The 21,750-nt window shown below is 39.7% G+C and overlaps 1 protein-coding gene across 1 annotated transcript in view; it reads right to left on the minus strand.

Moving 5' to 3' along the window:
* DOCK10 (dedicator of cytokinesis 10) overlaps window positions 1–21,750 on the minus strand; it is a 306,412-nt gene that overhangs the window by 43,026 nt on the left and 241,636 nt on the right. Inside the window, exons 26-29 of the mRNA XM_052636059.1 lie at window positions 19,312–19,425; window positions 15,730–15,801; window positions 9,223–9,369; window positions 2,247–2,330 (exon numbers count right to left, since the gene is read on the minus strand). Coding sequence (XP_052492019.1) covers window positions 2,247–2,330; window positions 9,223–9,369; window positions 15,730–15,801; window positions 19,312–19,425 — 417 coding nt within the window. The remainder of the gene's footprint in view (window positions 1–2,246; window positions 2,331–9,222; window positions 9,370–15,729; window positions 15,802–19,311; window positions 19,426–21,750) is intronic.

The following is a 21,750-nucleotide window of genomic DNA, read 5'->3' on the forward strand; positions in this document are numbered from 1 at the left end:
TGATCCAAAACAACTTAATACAACCGCATAAATAGGAACAATTAGCAACTCCATAACCATTCTATTTTCATTGTCATGCAAACTAAGTAATCAATTTTTAAGACTCAGTTAGCTTGCATTCATTGTATTCACTAAAAACATCTAACAAAATAAAAATATATTTCATTTGCTCAGATATTTTAGAATCATAATTTGTGACAACTTTAGTCAGTAATTTAGAATACTGACATCTCAAACAAGGGTAGTATTTGACTTAATCCTTCGTACATCAAAGTGAAAAGGAACATAATTAAATTACACGGTAATCACTCTTCATTGAGCATGTTCCATTTGGTCTTTGATAAGATATATAATTTAGGGTCACTGAAATCATACCTAAAAGGATATTCTGCAAATTTCATGCATAATTGGAGCACTAATGAAGGACATTCTTTCAAAAAATATTTACAGAAAGAACTGGATTTTCAAAACGGAATGACATATAATCATGCAGTTCTCCTAGCTAAATCTCCACAGCTAAAAAATAACATTCAGGCTCCTAAGCCTAACATGAAATGCTCCAAGAAGATCATTACTATTATTTTTTAATTTAAATTTATTTATTTTAATTGGAGGCTAATTACTTTAGAATGAACACGTGTACACTGGTGGCGGATTCATGTTGATGTATGGCAAGAAGATCATTATTTACTTTTGGAATTTCTATATTTGTTTATTTCTTTAAACATAAATATATTCTATTTCTATATTCATATACATATTTCTATATTCTTTCCCAATACCTAGATGACTTCTCTTGGGGACTTATTTTCCTCCTGATGGGGAAAGGTTAATGGGGAACTGTTAACTCAGGTGCCTTCTCTTTCACGTGACCCAAAGCAGACCAGTTACACGCTTCCTCTCTGTAGTGCAAATCTTTTTTAAAAAATTTTTATTGTAGTATAGTTGATTTATAATGTTGTGTTAGTTTCATATGTAGAGCAAAGTGATCAGTTATAATACATATATATATCCATTCTTTTTAAGAATCTTCTCCCAAGTAGGTTATTACAGAATATTAACTAGAGTTCCCTGCGCTATACAGTAGGTCCTTATTAGATATCTATTTTATATATTGCAATCTGTATATGTTTATCCCAATCTCCTATTTATCACATCCTCCCACATTTCCTCTTTGGTAACGATAAATTAAAGTGAGTCCATTTCTGTTGTTTAAATAAGTTTATTTGTATTAAAAAAATTAGATTTCACATATAAGTTGTATCATATGGTATTTGTCTTTCTCTGTCTGACTTACTTCACTTAGATAATCTTGAAGTCCACCCACATTGCTGCAAATGACCTTATTTCACTTTTTATGGCCAAGTAATATTCCACTGTATACGTGTAAGCAGAGTGTTAAGAGGGAAAAAATGGTCCCATTTCATTATTTATGGAGCAGCAGACCTTGGCCCCAGGTTCATCCTTTCTGATTACTCTTTTGCCCTGGAAGTGCCTTGGTCTCTGCTCTTTTCCAAGCCTAGTTCTCCCAATATCCTTCCAATAAATTCCCTTTCGCTCAGAGTGGAGTAAGTTTCTGTTGGTTGCAACACTAAGAACCTTAAAGCTTAATGATACAAGTTTCAGAGTCGGGCCCATTTCCAGTCTTATGTCCCCCTGGCATATGCCATATTATATAGCTTAGTGGTTCTCAAACTTGAAGGAACACAGAAATCACCTGAAGGTGATAGGAATCTTGCTGCATTCCAGATTTCTGGGCCCCACCCACAGTAGCTCAGCTCTGAGATCACTGGTCTAGGAACCACACTTGGGAACCACTGCTCCCTAGATATTAATACTGTTCCCTGTCTCCCGACACAGAGTCACTATTTATGTAAGGTGATCAACTGTTCCATTTTTCCCAAGACTGAAAATTTCTAGAGAAGTGGAACTTGCTTAAACCAAGACAGTCCAGGGCAAACCTGAGGAAGAATTTCAGCCAGAATCACTCCTCTCACAGCCCACAAGAAATAGAAGTGAAATGTAAACACTTAAACTCCACGTACATTTGTCCCCCATGAAGGGGAGGACTTGGAGACTTGCTGAGATGATGAGCCATTTTAAAAACCTGCCTTTCATTGCATAAATTATCTTTTGATACAAATAATAGATAGGTTATTGTTTTAGACAGATTATACACAGAGACCAGTGTATTTATTTGTAATGCAACAGTTTAGAAAGCCATCACGCCTGAACGTGGTTCTTACCTTGGGATCACCAGAGGAGAACATGCTGATGTAATTGTTAACCATCTTAAACACAAAACCCCGGTCCATAAATGTAAAGCAGCGCTAAAAAAAAAAAAAAAAAAAAAAAAAAAAAAATTTAAATTCAGATGTTTTTATTTTAAGGATCATTAAAGATGTTAGAAAAGATGATTAAAAATATTGAAGCAAAATAACATTTCACTAAATGTGTTATATAATAAATGTTTGAACAATATCTACAATATGCTTAAGCATTCATCCACATATGGCAGCTAATCAAAATACCAGATATAGGACACACACCACAAAGTTACAAATCCATATTTATCATTTTTCATAAAACATCTCTTGGAGATTTGCAATGAAATATTGCAAAGCCCTTTCCTCTTAATATAGAAAATTTTAGCTTTTACTTGTCTATTTTTTAACCACTTTGCTACATTTTATTATTGTTTTTTAATATTTTTTTCCCACAGTTCCTTAGGTGAAGATCATTTACTGTACAACATCAGGTAGGAACAGGGGCAGCAGAGACAGGTCAGGGAAACTTTTTGCAATCTCACTGGCCTCTTTCAAAAGCTTTTCTTTTCAGCCAAGGCAGCTTGAAGAGTGAAGGTAAGACAGCCTGCGATTTCTATCCATGAGCTGCTCACTGTCTGTCTTACTCTGTCTTCACACTCTCATAACTGTAATAAGGAGAGTCTTAAGCAGTAGGTAGCTTTAGAGGAGTCAGGCAAGCATTGCAAGTCGGCTCAGCATCTGCTCTCTATCCCAAAGACTAATGGCCACGTAACCAGTAACCAAGCTACAGGGGCCAGTTCCTGCACTGGAAAAGTGTGAAGTGGGCATGGACTATGCTTCCTGATGCAGCATCTTGGGCACTACAGTAGATTAGCTTATGGAGGTCATCACTGCACGTGTGTTTCATTCTACCCATCCACAAGTGTGCGAGTACATGTATCACGTGGGAAAATCTCTCGGCTGCTGTATCACTCAGTATAGAAGGCTTCTTTCTCATCCAGAATCCAGTAGGGTCCATTGTAATGGTTTCACATTTCTTAATCTCTCCTCATTTTTACAAACAAACTCAGATAGGACTGGACATAAAATCTTGTTATAGGCAGTACGCGTGTGTGCATGCTAAGTTGTTTCAGTCATGTCCACTCTTTGCAGCTCGATGGACTATAGCCTGCCAGGCTCCTCTGTCCACAGGATTCTCCAGGCAAGAATACTGGAGTGGGTTACCATGCCCTTGTCCACCTCCTCCGGGGGATCTTCCCAAGCCAGGGATGGAACCCACGTCTCTTATGTCTCCTGAACTGGCAGGCGAGTTCTTTGCCACTAGTGCCACCTGGAAAGCCCTATAGGTAGTATACCAAGTGGAAGATTTCCCATTGGAATATGCCCATGTATAAACATGAGTTATTTTCTCTAACAACGTTTCCAGTTGATTGGTCAATCATATGTTTGTTTTGTTTCCCTTTCCATTTTACTATGTTTTATTCTGAGTTTTTTTAATGTACCTATTCATTACATACTATATCATTTATATTTTCATTTTCAGTATGAATTCAAGTTCTTTCAATCATCTCCCTTTATTAAAAAAGTAAATGGCTCCCTGGTCCTCCTATCTCCCAATAGAACAGTGAGGAAACGTAAACTCCAGAGCATAATCACAGGTGCAGAAGATGTAGAGGAGGGGAGGAAGAGGGCTTTGATGTCCTCTGCACTATGCAGGCTCTCAGCAAGTGGGTCAGGTCCTCTAAGGTTCTCCATCTGTAGAGTGAAGTCCCAACTGGTGACCCTTGGAATATTCCCAACGTGGAGCTCTCTCCCCGGAGACCTCTGCTATTGCTGTCTCCTTCTTGCTGGGAAGAAGCTTGGGTCTCACTTTGCATAGAGGAAGACCATCTAGTATAACTGTGGGTTCTAGAAACTTCTCAAGAAAGAGCACGAGAACAGAAGCACTTCGGTGAAGTCACAGGGCACCTTGGAGGAATCTGTTGAGTCTTGTCATTGAAAGGTTTCAGTTGCCATCTCCCAGAGGCTACTGTAGCTAATCTGTGAACTTTCAAAGAAGACCAAACTCCACCACCCATGGATGGGGAAAATGAAGAGGAGGGTGCCTACCCTGGGGGTCTAGGAAAACTCAGAGTTTCTTGAGATATAAGACCTGTGGTGAATTTGTCATCCTCCTTTCAAAGGTCAGTGAGGGATAAGGGGGGCAGGTTGTTTCTAAGATACAAAGTCAGTAGAATCAGCCTTTTTCCTGAAGAGAGACCTCCTGCAGGTCAAGCTTCATCATATGTGTCTCTCCTGTCATCCGTACCCTGTTTCTGGCCCATTCCAGCATCTTCTTAACCCCCAAAGCAGAGAATCTTTCACTCATTGTTAAGGCATGGAGGGGCCTCCCTGCTTTTGTTTTAAAATAATTTATATTAACCTTCCATATTAGCAGAAAACAATTTATAGTAGGCTCTGGCAAACTATGTTCCATGAGCCAAAACTGGCCCACTTGTTTGTTTTTGTAAATAATGTTTTACTGGGACACAGCTGTACCCATTTGTTTAAATATTGTCCATGGTGAACAATCTATGGGTTTCCCTGGTGGTTCAGATGGTAGAGTCTGCCGGCAATGCAGGAGACCCAGGTTCAATCTCTGGGTCAGGAAGATATCCTGGAGAATGAAATGTATTCTTGCCTGGAGAATCCCAAAGCTTGAGGAGCCTGGCAGGCTATACTCCATGGAGTTGCAAAGAGTTAGAGATGACTGAGTAACTAACACAGAATGGTCTACAATTGTTCCTTAGCTGAGTTGGGTACTTGCCACAGAGACTGTATGGTCTGCAAAACTAAAAATATTTAACATTTGACCCTTTACAGAAAAAAATTTGCAGATTGTTGACATAAAGAATAACATATCCTATCAGACTTTTTCTCAGTTTGGCTTAATAAAGGAAAATAAGCTGGTTTTAGAAAAGGCAGAGGAACCAGAGATCAAATTGCCAACATCCACTGGATCATGGAAAAAGCAAGCGAGTTCCAGAAAAACATCTATTTCTGCTTTATTGACTATGCCAAAGCCTTTGACTGTGTGGATCACAATAAACTGTGGAAAATTCTGAGAGAGATGGGAATACCAGACCACCTGACCTGCCTCTTGAGAAATCTGTGTGCAGGTCAGGAAGCAACAGTTAGAACTGGACATGGAACAACAGATTGGTTCCAAAGAGGAAAAGCAGTACGTCAAGGCTATATACTGTCACCCTGCTTATTTAACTTATATGCAGAGTACATCATGAGAAATGCTGGACTGGAAGAAGCACAAGCTGGAATCAAGATTGCCGGGAGAAATATCAGTAACCTCAGATATGCAGATGACACCACCCTTATGGTAGAAAGTGAAGAGGAACTAAAAACCCTCTTGATGAAAGTGAAAGAGGAGAGTGAAAAAGTTGGCTTAAAGCTCAACATTCAGAAAACAAAGATCATGGCATCCGGTCCCATCACTTCATGGGAAATAGATGGGGAAACAGTGGAAACAGTGTCAGACTTTATTTTTGGGGGCTCCAAAATCACTGCAGATGGTGACTGCAGCCATGACATTAAAAGACGCTTACTCCTTGGAAGAAAAGTTATGACCAACCTAGATAGCATATTCAAAAGCAGAGATATTACTTTGCCGACTAAGGTCCATCTAGTCAAGGCTATGGTTTTTCCTGTGGTCATGTATGGATGTGAGAGTTGGACTGTGAAGAAGGCTGAGTGCCGAAGAATTGATGCTTTTGAACTGTGGTGTTGGAGAAGACTCTTGAGAGCCCTTGGACTGCAAGGAGATCCAACCAGTCCATTCTAAAGGAGATCAGCCCTGGGATTTCTTTGGAAGGAATGATGCTAAAGCTGAAGCTCCAGTACTCCGGCCACCTCATGTGAACAGTTGACTCATTGGAAAAGACTCTGATGCTGGAAAGGATTGGGGGCAGGAGGAGAAGGGGAAGACTGAGGATGAGATGGCTGGATGGCATCACTGACTCAATGGACGTGAGTCTGAGTGAACTCCAGGAGTTGGTGATGGTCAGGGAGGCCTGGCGTGCTGTGATTCATGGAGTAGCAAAGAGTCGGACACGACTGAGTGACTGAACTGAACTGAACTGAAAGGAAAATATTCTAAATTAAACATGCAAAGATATATTGTAATAAAAATTATTTATTTTGTTTCACCAACTGTGAGAAGCAATGAGAATTTTATTCTATAGCTTGTGTAGCGATCAGTTATGAACTCAAATTACAAAACACACAATCTGATACCCTTTTCCCTTTATATTTTACAAAACTACTTGGTCCATCTTTTTCTTTCTCATCTGGATACTTTACTAGGTATTTACTTATGTACCACCACAGCAACTTTTGCATAGATGGAATTTATAGAAAACATTTATTCATTCCAGAAACACAGAACATTTAAGTGAAAGAGAGTAAATATAAAGACTTTCCCTTTCATAGACTTGCTTATCCATTTTTTAAAAATATTTAGACAGAAATATCACAGATGTTTCTTTAACATATTTTGCTACCAAAATCTGTCTTTTATATTAGATGATTGCCAAATGGTTTCCAAAAGCAAATTGAAATAAAGTAGAGAATAGTCAGAAGAGTGGGTAAAAAGACATGGCTGTCTAAGAAGGAAAATTAAAATCAGAATGAAGTTTCCTTTGCTACTTCCTTGGTATTATATTTGCAAGAGAAGAGTATCTAGACAGTTACTCTCAAGTAAATTAGAGTTGTGACCCAGATTGGTAGTGGAAAAAAAAAAAGTCACAGAAGCTGCATATGTAGACATGCATGCATTTGCATCCTGTCTATCTCTAGGAGAGAACAGTCAGAGAAATGAACAATGTTTCTGGCCTAAGTGCTACAAAAACATTATTTTCCCATGATGTAAGATAAAGGAGGACACTTTCTCACCTAGGACACTTTTCATGTGGTACCCAGAGGTACCACATTCTCCATTTTTGGAAAACAATCTTGGTACAACCATGGTGTTATGATACTTCAATTGTTAAATTCTGATGACAACTAATTTACAGTATTAGATTACTAATGTAGAATTCAACAACCAAAAGAGATAAAAGTCATTTGAAACCTAAGTTAAGTGAATAACCATTGTCTGGGAATATAAAAGTCTTATAATGCCAACAGTGGGGCAGTGTTGAGCAGCCGAACACTCAAAGTTCATCAATTCACATGCGTTATGCCAAATGACTACATTCAATTTAACATAAAAAATCATGTCATCTTCTTTTCTCTTTTCCTCTCTGTGTTCAAATGATTCATATAATAAACTTTACAAACATTTTTTAAAAAGCTTTCTGGGTCAAATAAATTCCATCAAAACAATAATCTGAAAACAATGCTTGTACAATAGATTTTTATAATGTAAAATATACTGTTAGTGTTTCCATTTATGAACTTCATGAAAGTACTGCTTTCAGTTTGCAGTTCATGGATCCCCATATCTTATAGGCTTTTTACCCACAGCCTTCACAAACCACTGGTGTCGCCATTAGCTGTATACTTTGTGTCTCTTTTCACATTGGACATTCCTGTTAGACATTACTTTATGTACCACCAGAAGCTACTTTTGCATAAATGAGGTCCAAGGAAAACATATATTTTTCTTCTAATAAGTACAGAACATTTAAGCCAACGAGGGTAGATAAGGGGTCTTTTCCCTTTTTAAGAGACTTGCTTATGCAACTTTTTTTTTTTTTTTTTTTTTGCAATTTAGGGAAGAATACTCTGCAGATGTTTCTTAAATGCAGTGTGCTTACAAACTGGACAAAATGTCATTTTCTCCAAATTTTCTTTTTCATCAAGCACTTCAAATAAACTACTAGCATAGTAACAAACTTTATTCTCATAGGTCTTAAAATGTGGTAGAAATTAGAGTAACTTTTTTTTCTGTTTTACTCTCTTCCTCCTTAACCCTGACCATCTCTTTCTCTTTCTTGAAGCAAGAAAAAAGCAAAAACAAGATATAAAACAGTGAAGAAGAAACTTCAAGAGGTAAACATGCGTAGTACATAATTTGAAATAGCATTTAACACATCAAAAAAGAATTAGACTGAATTAAAATTCACAAATGACAACTTCAGCTAATTTTCCATCTATCTCCATAGTCTCTTTGTAACTAGTATTTATTGATAAGTTCCCACAACTATCCAGTATGTCTTGGTGTCTACCACAAAAAAACAAGAAAAGTGCCTTCCTCAAGGTCACCAATAGTCAACAGTTGGGCAAAAGAAGGAACAGAAGAAAAACATTATCTTTCTGATTGGATGCATTATCTGTTGAGTGATACACGATCATTCTACATTAGCTATTTTTGGACTAAGCTCATTTTTCTTCCTAATTTAATATAAAGAAATATTGCTATAGGTATGCATATATATATTTCATTTTATGCTGCTCAATACTCTAACTGATCATTTTCCTTTTATGTAGCTAATTTATAATATTTTCATCATGTAAAAAAGAGCCTGGAAGTAAAACAACAAAAATGCTCAATGCCCCCAAATTTTTCCAAAGTGGCTATTTGGCACCACTGTGAGAGCTGTAGCCATGCCAAAATAGCACTTCAAGGATAGAAAAGTCCGAGACAAAAATGTTGCCTCAGGACAAGTTCTCCTTTAAAAATCTCAGTTTTCTCTTTAAAAATATTTAGAAGTCCTACATTTGGCAATATTCAAGCAGATACTTTTCTCTAACCTTGATTTTTGTTCTATAGGACTCCAAATTGGAAAAAAAAAATCAGATAGTATTCCAAGCAAGAAAGACATGTAGACGAAAGCATTCATCTAATCGTGGTAGTCTTGACTTTTCATCATAAATGAACCTGTGACTTAATTAACACGTAGAGTATCTCATAGCCACTATTACACAGGCTTGAATAGAATCATGACTTTGTATAATGTACCTTAAGAAATCTGGCAACACTGTGGTTTGCCCTTCTTGTTTCTTCAAGTGCGTCTTTGTTTTTCCAAATCATGTGGTCAGCGAGGCTCATGACAAGATTGTCCAATTCATTTTGAAAAGATTCGGGAAATCTTTGAGGCCGAGAAAGCTAAGGAAAGAATGGATCATTTCTTTACAATGAGACCTGTGAAATACTAAGCCTGGAAAACATAACCTGTAAGACTTACTTCATTCTATTTATTATCAAACAAAAAGTCTTTTTGGAAACTTGAAAGCAATAATGAAATCAGAAGCCATTTCAATTTCAAGGTCATGATTTCCACTTTTCAGTGAATTTTTTTTTCTATTTTGGCCAATAACGCTTTCACTTTTTCATTATAAATTGTAACATATATGAATTACAAACTATTCAGACACATAGAAATGTAACATTTTTTATAACCTCTTAATACCCATTCTTGCCTTCTCAGGAAATAACTACTATGAATGGTTTAATGACTATTATTCTAGATTTTCTTTGATCCACATTTCTCTAATTTAAAAATCAATTATTTTGATTTTTAAAACTATTAATAGGAATCCTCCAATAAACAACTATAAGAAGTCAATGAATGAATAACTGAACGAGTACAGATATTAGTTTGAAATGTCCTCTAAGTTGTGAGTACCAGCTGAGCTTTTTTATAAAAGTTATTTCAGTTTTATAAGAGAGATAACTGACATACAAAATTATAACATATTTAAAGCATACACTCTGGTGTTTTCATGCACATAATAAATTGTCAAACAATCCCCACCCCTCATCTAGTTAATTAAGCCATCCATCAGCTCACATACATATTTTTTGGGAGAGAACATTTAAGTTCTACTTTCCCAGCAAATTTCAATTATACAATAGAGTGCTATCAACTATAATCACCATGTTTTCCATTAGATGTTCAAACATTATTCGTCTTATAGATGGAAGTCTATACTGGCTGGTCTTAACTCAGTGGTATTAGCATAGGCCCATGACAGTTGTCAGTGAGACTTCACTCTCAAAACGCTTTTGCCATAAGGTAAAAAATGGTTTGGCTGTGAGATTACTCAACATAAACTGAGTAAAACTCTATACGCCCTTAAAGAGTGCCCTCAGGTACAGAAATCTACCCCTCCTATTTTAACTCGGAAAATTTCAGGCAGCTGAGTTTTCCCATTTCTGTCACTGCTTTGTGAATTAATACAATTTCTTTGCACAAGATAGGTAAGATTTATTCACCTTTACAAGATGGCTTTAAAATTAGACTTGCAATTTCACTATAGACAGAAACAGACAATTGAGAGTTTGACTAACCTTTATTTTCTTAAATTTTAAGCACTCAACCTTCCATGAGGCAAGAATAAAAACCACGGAGGCTAAAATTAGAGAAACTGCATAGCACAAACACTAATTAACCACAGAATCTGCAGTTGGCTTCGACTGGCTTTTTTTAAGCCATTTTTACCAGGAAATGACTGTCACTTTAAGAATCTCATGGTTACTCTCTATATATATTCAAAGTTTACTATTGAAATAAAATTAAATTGACAACAAATAAACCTAATGGATTTAACTGCATACATCATTTTTCATTCTGCTCCATATACCTTGAGAAATAAGGGTAAATGAGTCACCTGTGAAAGCAACAATCAGGTTTTAGATAATCAAAGCACAATTGTCGTTTTCCTCTTTTCACTGTGTTAGTCCTCCAAGAGACATTAAACACTTCGGTGCCAACATTTTCTTCACAGGGATAGGCATGAACAGCCTGGACCTTGATAATTCCTCTGTTCCTCTTCCCCGTCCCTTTTTTGGTTTTCCTTTCAAATTCCCCTTGAAGCCTACTCCCACTTTTAACCTCAAGACACGCTGATGATTGGTATACACAGGTAACATTTTGATGTTTTAATTTTTTTGGTTGTGGCACATGGTTTGTACGATCCCTAGTCATGATCCCTGACTAGGGATCGAACCCTGTCCCAAGCAGTGAAAGCGCCAAGTTCTAACCACTAGACCACCAGGGAATTCCCAATGAGTAATATTTTAAATTCTTCTCCAGAAGTCTATCCCAAGGGCTTGAGAGGGGAGAACTGCTGAGCTGGAGATGGTGGGCTTTCTGTCTCAGGAAGAGGAGGAAGGCAATGAGGTGACAGTCGGAGCCACAGCTGCAAGCTGGAACCTGCTGGAAAACCTGGGCTATGATTCAGCAGAGGTCACAAGGACCAGATGCAGAATGCAGGGGCTGAGTTTCAGGCATTTGGGAGTTGTGTTAGGAATAAGGGACTGATGGAAAACAAAACACGCAGCCAATACAAGCAACCTTTCACTACTAGAGCTCAGTGTTGAGAAGGCATTCAGCATTTTCTAGTAAATAGGAATTGACGAGGATAAGAAAGCAGGGATGCCACGGAGGTGCTATCTGTCTCTCAGAGGACCAGACTAGAGGATATGACTTCCTCAAATCTTCCTGATAGTGGAAATTTTTTTAATAACAAAGAAAGCCATTCACTTCACAATTAAAAAAAAATAAAAAAAGAAAATCCAAATAGCTTGGGAGATGCTTATTGGGAATGTTTTTAAGTCAAATGATGGCACCTGGTCTCTTAATGTGATAAATAGAGATGGTTAGAACATTAGATGGTCATGCGCCCTTGTATGAAAACTGGGTGTGGCGGCTGCTCCTGAAGAGGGTCATGAAAGGGAGCTGGGCTCAGTGACTGTGAACCGCTGTCCATGAGAAGTTCTGTTCTTAGGTTGTTCATAGCATGTTTGTAATCTATCGATTTGAGCAGATATATACTAGTGGGAACTGAAAGATTTTAGTCCAGTCTGTTGTTTTTACAGATGGGAAAGCAGGCTGTTCAGTGTCTTTTTTTTATCATCTAACATGTTAATGGCAGAGCAAGGGTTATAATGCTGAGGTGTCCTGATATAGCTTAATAACAGAGAGACAGGCATCGTCCTTATCTTCATGTTAGATTTTCTCTTGCTCCCAGGTGGGAGGCTGTTATCTCTGGGAGTAGAAGAGCAGATACAGCTGAAAAGCAAACATAGGGCTTAAGAATTCAGAGTTCTGGAATACTAGAGATGATTAGATGTGAAGCCAGGGCAGGTCTCTTATGTTATACCAAGACCATGTTTGGAAAGACCTGAGGGCTGGAGGTGTGGATGGAAAACCCAAGGATGGTGGCTCTGCAGAGTTCCCTGAATCCTCAGTGCCCCGTTCCTCTCCACTAAGAGGCAGCACTTCTGGCACATGGGAAGACGCTGCAGAAGCCTGCAAGGCAACAGGCAGACCCTTTGGGAGCTGTCCTTCCTCCTCTCCTGAAGCTCCGGCCATTAACTGGGGTTAAACCCCAGCTTAACTCAGGTGTGAACCTGCTCAGCCTAATAAGGTAAGGAAGACTGTATACCCCAAGCAGTTAATAAGATTTAGCTAGCATGTGCCAGGTATGGTTTCCCAGGTGGTGGTAGTGGTAAAGAACTCACCTGCCAATGCAGGAGAAGCAAGAGATTCGGGTTTGATCCCTGGGTCAGGAAGATCACCTGGCAAGGGAAATGCAGTCCACTCCAATATTCTTGCCTGGAAAATTCCATGGGCAGAGGAGACTGGTGGGCTACAGTTCATGGGGCCGCAAAGAGTTGGACACAACTGAGCAACTCAAAACAGCAGAGCATGTAGTAGCAGGGACCACCTGGGAGTACCACTGAGACAGTGCTGCTGATGTCTGATCAGCATGGCCAGAATGAAAGAGTGGACAAATTCAAATTCACTGACTTGAGGGCACTTTGTCAGGACATGGGCTTAAACAAGAATTCAGGGGATGGACCACTCACTGTTAGGTGGCTCTTAAGAGTCCTGGAGATGGCTCATTTTAAGCAGGATGAAAATACCTGGGTTGCCCTGGCAGATGATAGAGGAAGGGATAAACAGGCAGAGGGAGGTGGACATATAAGAATGGAAATATGAGCCCAGAAGACCCACTATGCACCAAAGCCATGCACTGACATCCCTAAGACATTCAGTGGTATCTCCCCTCTGCAGGTGGGAGAGACAAATACAGTGTTGGCTCACTAATAGCCATAAGGAGGAGGGTCAGCTACATACAAAGGTCATGTGATTGCACCCAATCTCCAGGCACCAGTGGCTGTGATGATCAAGACAAATGGCAAGTCTGGAGAGCAGTCAAGGGGGCTTGACTCTCAGGAAGCTGTAAGGGCTGGTTAATGATGTGTGGAATCCCTAGGGACAAGACAGGCAGCAGGCAACAATGGCATTGCTTCATATCCACCAATAAGACAAGAATGGACCATCAGAAGACAAGGATCTCTGTCCCAACAAATAGCCATGACTCTTCCATCTTCCTGGACCTGAGTCTGTTCTCAAATATAGTACACGCTGGCTGAAGAGGAGGCAGGGTCCCTAAAGAAAATGCCTGGAAGCTTGAGTAAGTGTCTAATGTAATGATTCTAAAGTCCTTCTCCAAAGGACTCTGTAGGATTTTCTTAGGTGATTACACTCGGGGCAACACTCAAACGTTTGAAGCACTAGTGGACACAGGATCTGAATTGATATTGATATCTGGAGACCAAAATACCATCATGTCCAGCCGCTTAGAGTAGAAACTCACAGGATTAATAAAGTAGTCCTAAGTTCTGTTGGCAGCAGGTCCACTGGGTTCAAAGATCTGACCAATAGTCATTTATCTGGTCTAAATGTATAATTTGTATTGACACAATTGGCATTTGGATTAAACACACACTGGATGCTTGACTGGATGCTTGGCCAAGGGTAACTTGGCCTCTGTCTTCCTGGACCCGAGTCAGTTCTCAAATCTGGTACTTACTCACTGAAAAAGAGGCAGGGTCCCTAAAGAAAGTGTCCTGCAGCTTGAGTAAGTGTCTGATATAATGATTCTGAAGTCCTTCTTCAATGGGCTCTATAAGTTTTGGCCTGGGACACTGCCCCTTCCCCACCAAGAGTATAAAGGAAGACAATAATTGCTATTCACCACTATCCCCACCCCATGCAATACTGTTCTGACTTAGTCTCCCAGTGAAGGAGGCATAGTGTCTGAGGTTTCTGCCTGGTCTTACCCACAAAGAGAACAGAGAGAAATACGTGCAGAACTCAGGGAACCCACTTGGGTGGTTCTTGATCCTCCTTACCCAATTGTAACTACAAATAGTCCAAGTAGAGTAGAGTTTATTGTCCAAAGGCTGAGACCTCTCCGGACCCCTTTGGAATGAGCATTTGGGCCACAATACAGGTAAGTGACTGAGACCTTCAGAGCTGCTTGCCGAGGGTGAGGGGAATCTAGAATGGATGGCAGAGGAGGGAGGCGATGAGAAGAACCATGTAAGGTCCTCAGGCCAGCCACAGTAACAGGCTACAGTTAATCAAATCCCACTAGCCTCCATTTTTCAGGAAGAGAGGCCCAGGGAAGCTATGGAGGGGCAGAATCAGAGACATTTTCAAAATGTAGTGTAATCTGTGGACCGTGGACCACAGGTGGCAGTCAAGGATGTGCACAGCTCAGATATTCCTTTGAGACAAAACTTGCTGTGATGAAAGAAACAGCTACGGAGTTTTGGGGATGCACTCAAGAGACCATGCCAAGGTCACCAAGGTCACATTCTCCCTGGCTGCTCCAAGCTTGCAGAGGTACCAGAGTCAGATCATCTGCCTAATGCAGGACTTTCCTCATGAACACTCCTTGCTCTCAGACAGCCCATTGGTCCAGCTAAAACTGTCTCACTGCGAGGCTCTTTCCAGTCAATCCTCCTTCCTTTGCCATTTCCTTTCACAGGCATCAGACTTCCCTAGTCCTTTTGACTGTCCTTTTATCCTTTACAGTCATTTTGCATTTCTAACTTTGTCCTTCCATCTGCTTCTGAAGGACATGTACTGACACAATAATCACGTCTCCCGCATAGAAAGCAATGAGCAGGGACTTCCCTGGTGATCTAGTGGCTAAGACTTTGCCTTCCAAGGCAAGGCGTGTGGGTTCGATCCCTGACTGGGGGACTAAGGGATTTCCCTGATGGCTCAGACAGTAAAGAATCTGCCTGCAGTGCAGGAGATCCAGGTTCAATCCCTGGGTCAAGAAGATCCCCTGGAGAAGGGAATGGTTACTCACTCCAGTATTCTTGCCTGGAGAATTCCATGGACACAGGAGTCTGGCAGGCTACACTCCATAGGGTCGAAAAGAGTTGGACATGACTGACTAACACCCTCACTCTCTGGGGGAGGCTAAGATCTCACGTGCCTTGCTAGCAAAAAACCAAAACATAAAACAGGAGTAATATTGTAACAAATTCCATAAAGACTTTAAAAATGGTCCACATAAAAAAATTCTTAAAGCAGTGAGCATTAATCAGTAAGGTTTATAAAACAAATAAAAATGGAACTAATAAGAGAATATTCATTATTAAGAGAACATTCATGAGCATAATTGTTGGATGCTATTTTATTACATATGATCTTACCTGAATTTTATTCGTGTCAGTCAAGTGCTGTGCCATGGATTTTAGGATAATTGCAAAGAAGAACCAGGAATGCTGTTAGGAAAAGAAAAGACAACCAGAAATTTATCTTACAGCAAAGTAATGATAACTCTGTTCTTTATGACATGCAATGCTATAAAATCTTTATCTTAGAATATATTCTTTGAAATTAAATGCATCAGAGCAATAATATAGTCTCTATTATGTTAGGATCATCCTTAGCAAAGTTCTAATGGGAAATGTAAATGCCAGATATTTCTGTTTCCCAGTCATCTCAAAGACTGTATAACACAAGACCCTGGCTTATTTGACATGGCTGATTAGACAGGCGTCTTAGGAAATACTTATTCATGGGGTGTTCTACCTGTTTTCCTTAAACAAAACTAAATGTTGTAGCAGGCCCACCCCTCACATTACCATGGGTAGAGAGCAAGAGTAAAAATGGAAGCTGTGTGTGTAAGTATTTAAAAGCTAACAGAGTGTTAAATAAAGTATGTTGGCTCTTCCTACCTGGACAAATACAACTTCATGACAGTTTGGAATACTGTACCTGAATGTGGGAGCATAGGACGAGCACGACCCTGGCCCACCCCTTCCTCTCACCCGGGGCTCCATCCTGCCCTGAGGGACCTGGTGTGACTGTCCAGTCTGCAAGCCCAAGCGCTGCCCACAAACCAATTCCTCTCTCCCACCAAACGCTGTTCCTGCCTTAGGTCTGGGGCTACACTCGGGCAACAAGAGTTTCCCTCTTTAGTATGGACTTATAAAGAGGTGTAAGCAGGACCAGGAATAAACCTACAAGCTCTAAAGGTGGGGGCTCCTAGGAATCCTTATAGTTCCAGGCAGCATTCCTTTTGACTACCCTCACACTTTGTCTCATGAGAAGGGGTGCACTTGGAGAAGGCCAAAGAATATCCAGGGCTTCCCAGGTGGTGCTAGTGATAAAGAACTTGCCCGCCAATCCAGGAGACACAAGACATGTGGGTTTGATCCCTGGGTTGGGAAGATCCTCTGGAGAAGGAAATGGCACCCCACTCCAGTATTCTTGCCTGGAAAACTCCATGGGCAGATGACCCTGGTGGGCTACAGTCCATGGGGTCACAAAGGGTCAGACACAACTGAGCACACACAGCAGCAAAGAATACCCAAGGATGCTAGGTAGGCAGCCTTCTCCAGTGACCCTGTCCCCATCCTCACCCCGTTACAGTCTATTCTCTATGCAGTCATCAGAGAGATCCTTTTGAACCAAGGTCAGCTCAAGTCACTTCTCCCTTCAAAGGCCTCTCATGGCTCCCAGTTTCTCTTCCAGTGGCAGGCAAAGCCCTTGCAATGGCCCACAGGCCTTACGCTACCCGCCTAACCTCCTGGTGCCTCTCTGACTTCATCTTGCCTCCTCTCTTTGCTTACGTGGCCCCAGCCACACTGGCCTTCCTGCCATCCTTTAGGCATGTCCACCAGGTGTGCTGCTGCCTTACGGCATTATACAGGCCTTCCCCTCAATCTTTATTTTCTTTCACTGAAATACAGTTGACTTAACAATATTATGTAAGTTTCAGGTGTACAACATAATGATTCAATATTTTTATGGAGTGCACTCCTCATAAGGTTATTATAAAATACTGGCAATATACCCTGTGCTCTTCATTACATTGTTGTAGTTTATTTTATACCTAGCAGTTTGTACCTCTTAATCCCCTTCACTTATTTTGCCTCTCCCCTCACTCCTCGCCCCTCAGATAACCACTAGTTTGTTCTATCACTAAGTCTGTTTCTGTTTTGTTATACTTACTTTTGCTTTATTTTTTAGATTCCACATATAAGTGAACTAAATTTTGCTATTTGTGACATCATGGATGGACCTAGAGGGCATTACATGCTTAGTGAACTAAGTCAAAGAATGACAAATACTGTTATGTTTTCCCCTTTCCCTTTAATGTTCTACCCTAAACGTCCCAGCTCTCTCACCTCCTTCACATTTTCTGCTGAGGTCTCTCCTTCTCCACAAGCTCTATCCTGACCATTCTATTTAAAACTGTAAACCTCACTCTGCCCTCGGTGCTCCCCATGCCCTTACCTGCTTGATATTTTCTTTCCCCATGCTACTTCTCACCGCTGAACATGCGATTTTTCCCCAGCATTTTTTAAAACCTCACAAGACTTTGTTTATTTATTTTTTTCATCTTAGGCCACACCACCTGGCATGTGAGATTTTTTTAAATTGATTTTTTAATTTTAAAATAAATTTTTTATTTTAAAAGAAAAAAATAGGATTACTTTACAATGTTGTGTTAATTTCTGCTGTGCAACATGAATCAGCTGTATGTATACCTCTTGAGCTCTTGAGGAGGTATGTATACCTCCTCTCCCTCTTGAGCTTTCCTTTCCCCCCCGCCCCACCCCCACCCCATCCCTCCCCTCTAGGCCATCACAGAGCATCATGCTGAGCTTCCTGTGTCACACAGCAGCTTCCCACTAGCTATCTGTTTCACACATGGTAGTGTATATATGTCAACGCGACTCTTGCAGTTCATCTCAACCTCTCCTTCCCACATGTGGGATCTTAATTTCCTGATCAGGGATTGAACCTGAGCCTCCTGCATTGGCAACATGGAGTCTTTGTGACCAATGGACAGCCAGGGAAGTCCCTGAACATGCAATTTAATTAACTTTGCTATTATGTGGGTCATTTACTATTTTTTATCTTGCAGTACTGTGTAAACTTCCCAAAGGCAGAGATCTTTATTCTATTCTCTAAATGCATATCAAGTGCCAAGGATGGTGAGAATGGTGTTTGTTGCATGGAAGGCACTTGGAACATATTTGCTGGATAAATTGAATGAATATGCTCATACAGCTAATTTAAATTTAAACAAACAAACCACTTGATCTAGACAAATTTGATTTTAGTGAAATGCTGATGCTTATTGATCCAGCCTCAGCCCTCTCTAGCTACTTACTCATCAATCATCTATCTGTCAAGTCATGATAGATAATTAATTTAGCAGGGGACTACATTCACAAGTCTATAATAACTTAGAGTTACATCTTCATAAGCTTCTCACCATCTTTTCTGTTACTATAAATGCATGTGTTGCAACTTTTGGGGGAAAAAGAGTAGCTGTTTCTCTGCTTCCTCTCTGCTGTCAGTTTATTCATTAATATATCATTAATCCTTTTGTTGGTATTTTTCCTCTTATTGTGCCTAAAAACTCCATAAACTTTATTTTGGGTACACTTAGAACTTTTGAATGTTATAGGTCATTCTTAAGAGTCATTCATTTTGCCTTTAGGCCAAAGGACCTGAGTCCATTCTACTTTTAAAGATGATCTGTTCTCTTAATATTGGAGGAGGGCATGGCAACCCACTCCAGTATTCTTGCCTGGGGAATCCCATGGACGGAGGAGCCTGGTGGGCTACAGTCTATGGGGTCACATGCTACTGTTCCAACACGAAACTTATACCAGAAACCATAAGAGAAATGATCTATAAAAATCAACGACTCCCGTCACCTTCAGAGTTGAGTGTAAGCCATCCCAATGAAAGCCCGTCTTTAAATTCTTTACCTTCAGGACATGCTTGACTGTTGTGGAGTCATTTGATTGCAAAAGACCGGTCATATTTTTAACCAGTTCTTCATGTATAGTTCTCTCCTTGTATGTGGTAGTCTTGAACACAAACTGAAGAAAATCCAAACAGTGAAAAAAAAGTTAAATACTTCAAAGGGTCAAAAATTATGTTCCATGAATAACTCATGTCTCAAAATTATCTGCTCATGCCAGATATTGTCATGAAATAAATGAAGGCCCAATGATAAGTGTAATACACACCTGCTCCTACTGAGGGCTTTGTATAGGTAGAGCCTTGCTCACCTAAGCTCTCCTTGACACACTCTTAGTAGAAATCAAAAGGAAGATCAGAGAGCAATTTAGCGGGTTCAAGGAAACATGGAGGGCTTTGACCCACCTACTTAGGGCACATTTCCCCTTCTCCTTCCTTCCACTGGCAACAGGTGGGTAGCATGGTAGCATTTCTTCATCCTGAAAGGGTAGAGTACCCACTCAAATAGCCAAGTGGGGAAACTGGTGCCTTCCAGAGGCCAGTAGGAGAGTTGCCCACAAGCCCAGGGTCCGCTACCATCTCATGCTGAGACACGGCGACCAAGAGGTTCATAAACATTGGGCGTCAGTAAGATAGCAAATGCTGCTGGCTTTTTCCTTAAAAGATTGGTTGTTGGCACAGTGAGTGCATGTCATGCTTTAGTCTTCCATATTTCTTCATATATTTTAAGTATCAATTCATGCACATATATTTAAGATACAAAATGCTTATGATGTTTTACTTATGAGTTGGGTTTGCCTCAAGGAAGGTCATTTCTTTATAATATTCACAGTTTGGACTTCACTATAGTCAAGGGTGAAGACAGACAAGAAACAAAGCAAAGGCACTTTGCATTTGGGTCTATAGTTATTTCTTTGACTTCATAGCACATTGATGCCTAAATCAGGTCCTGAGGCGTCTGACTTCTCCAAGCTCATCCCAAAGGAGAAAAATAAGGCTAACAGAGGCATGAAACTAGCTAAAATCAAGAGTAGTACAATTTTCCCCCTCATGGATTATGACTCCTATGAGGGTAATGTAATCAACTATCTAATCCCATGCACAGTAACTTAGCTCCAAGGGCATTTTGACTAGCTCTGAAATTTTTTAAAATTTTGGCTAAACCATGTCAATCCCATGAATTGCTATAAACAATGGTATCTAATTAGATCAAGTTTAGACATGTATCTTTGAAAAAGACATGGTGGGTGTATGTGTGCATTTTGGATATCGTAGATGGAGTGAGTTAGCAGCATTTAGCACCACTGAACTTGAAATGGTGTTTAGCATATTTCTGAATAAGTATGAACTATATCAACTATCACATCTTGCAAGGACATCAAAGCAGGTATTGACCCCAGTTTTCATTAAACTCTTAGGTGTGGAGCTTAATATTATTGTATATGTTAGAAAATAATTTTTTCCATTAAGGGTGAAAAAAAAATCAGACTCCTTGGTCAAGGTCAGACTGTCAGCCATGTAATATAGCAAGAGTCAAATCACAGAGTCAGATAGCTGGATATTCATCTCGTCTACCCATCTCACTTCACAGAGAAGAAACGTGAGGTTCAGACAGACTGATCACTCCGAGTTAACGATCTAACCCTAATTAGAATCTAGTTTTCCATTTTCTACTTTAGTGCTTTTTCCAGAATAAATTTTAGTTGGTTATATGTATTTGTCTGTATTTGTTTTAGACATATGAAATTATGTTATGAAACATCTTTAGGAATTGTCATCAGCTTGAAAATCCACATAGGTGTATTTCTGGATTTAAAACACTGACAAAACGTGGTCCACTGGAGAAAACACTTCAAAGCAAACTCAATAAGTATTTTCCTACATCACAATATCAAATAGTCTCGTCAGGATTTTTTAAATATCCTGGTTAAAAATAAAGACTGCTCCAGGAAGCACTGCCAGGACACCACTCCAAGAGCATTACAGATCCCTTCTATGAGCTCATATAAGGCTCTCATCAGGAACTAGCCCCAATTGTCACAAAAATAGTCACATCAGTGGGTTCTAAACACAATTTTTGGTAATTCTACTGGAACAAGGTAAATAATACGTGTGTTGAAAAAGAGACGACATTGTATGATAGAAATTGGGAAATTTTTTTCCTTTCGTGCCCCCTGGAGCTTGAAATGGAAACTTGGGGTAAGTTGAGAGAATGAAAATTCTATAGATTCTGTTGAATAGTAAATTCATCAATACCCTATAAAAGGAAGCTATGCCTCTGTCTTACAGAGCAAACTAAAAAGTCATTTGTAGGTGGAACTGGCCTTTGGCAACTGAATTGTAGATCTTATTGGGTAAAATCATACCATAGGGGAATTATTGTGAAATTACTATTTTTGGCATATAAGGGCACACACTCATACTTAGATGTTTGGGAAGACATT

The sequence above is a fragment of the Budorcas taxicolor genome, chromosome 2 (genome assembly GCF_023091745.1).
Source record: "Budorcas taxicolor isolate Tak-1 chromosome 2, Takin1.1, whole genome shotgun sequence".
NCBI lineage: Eukaryota > Metazoa > Chordata > Mammalia > Artiodactyla > Bovidae > Budorcas > Budorcas taxicolor.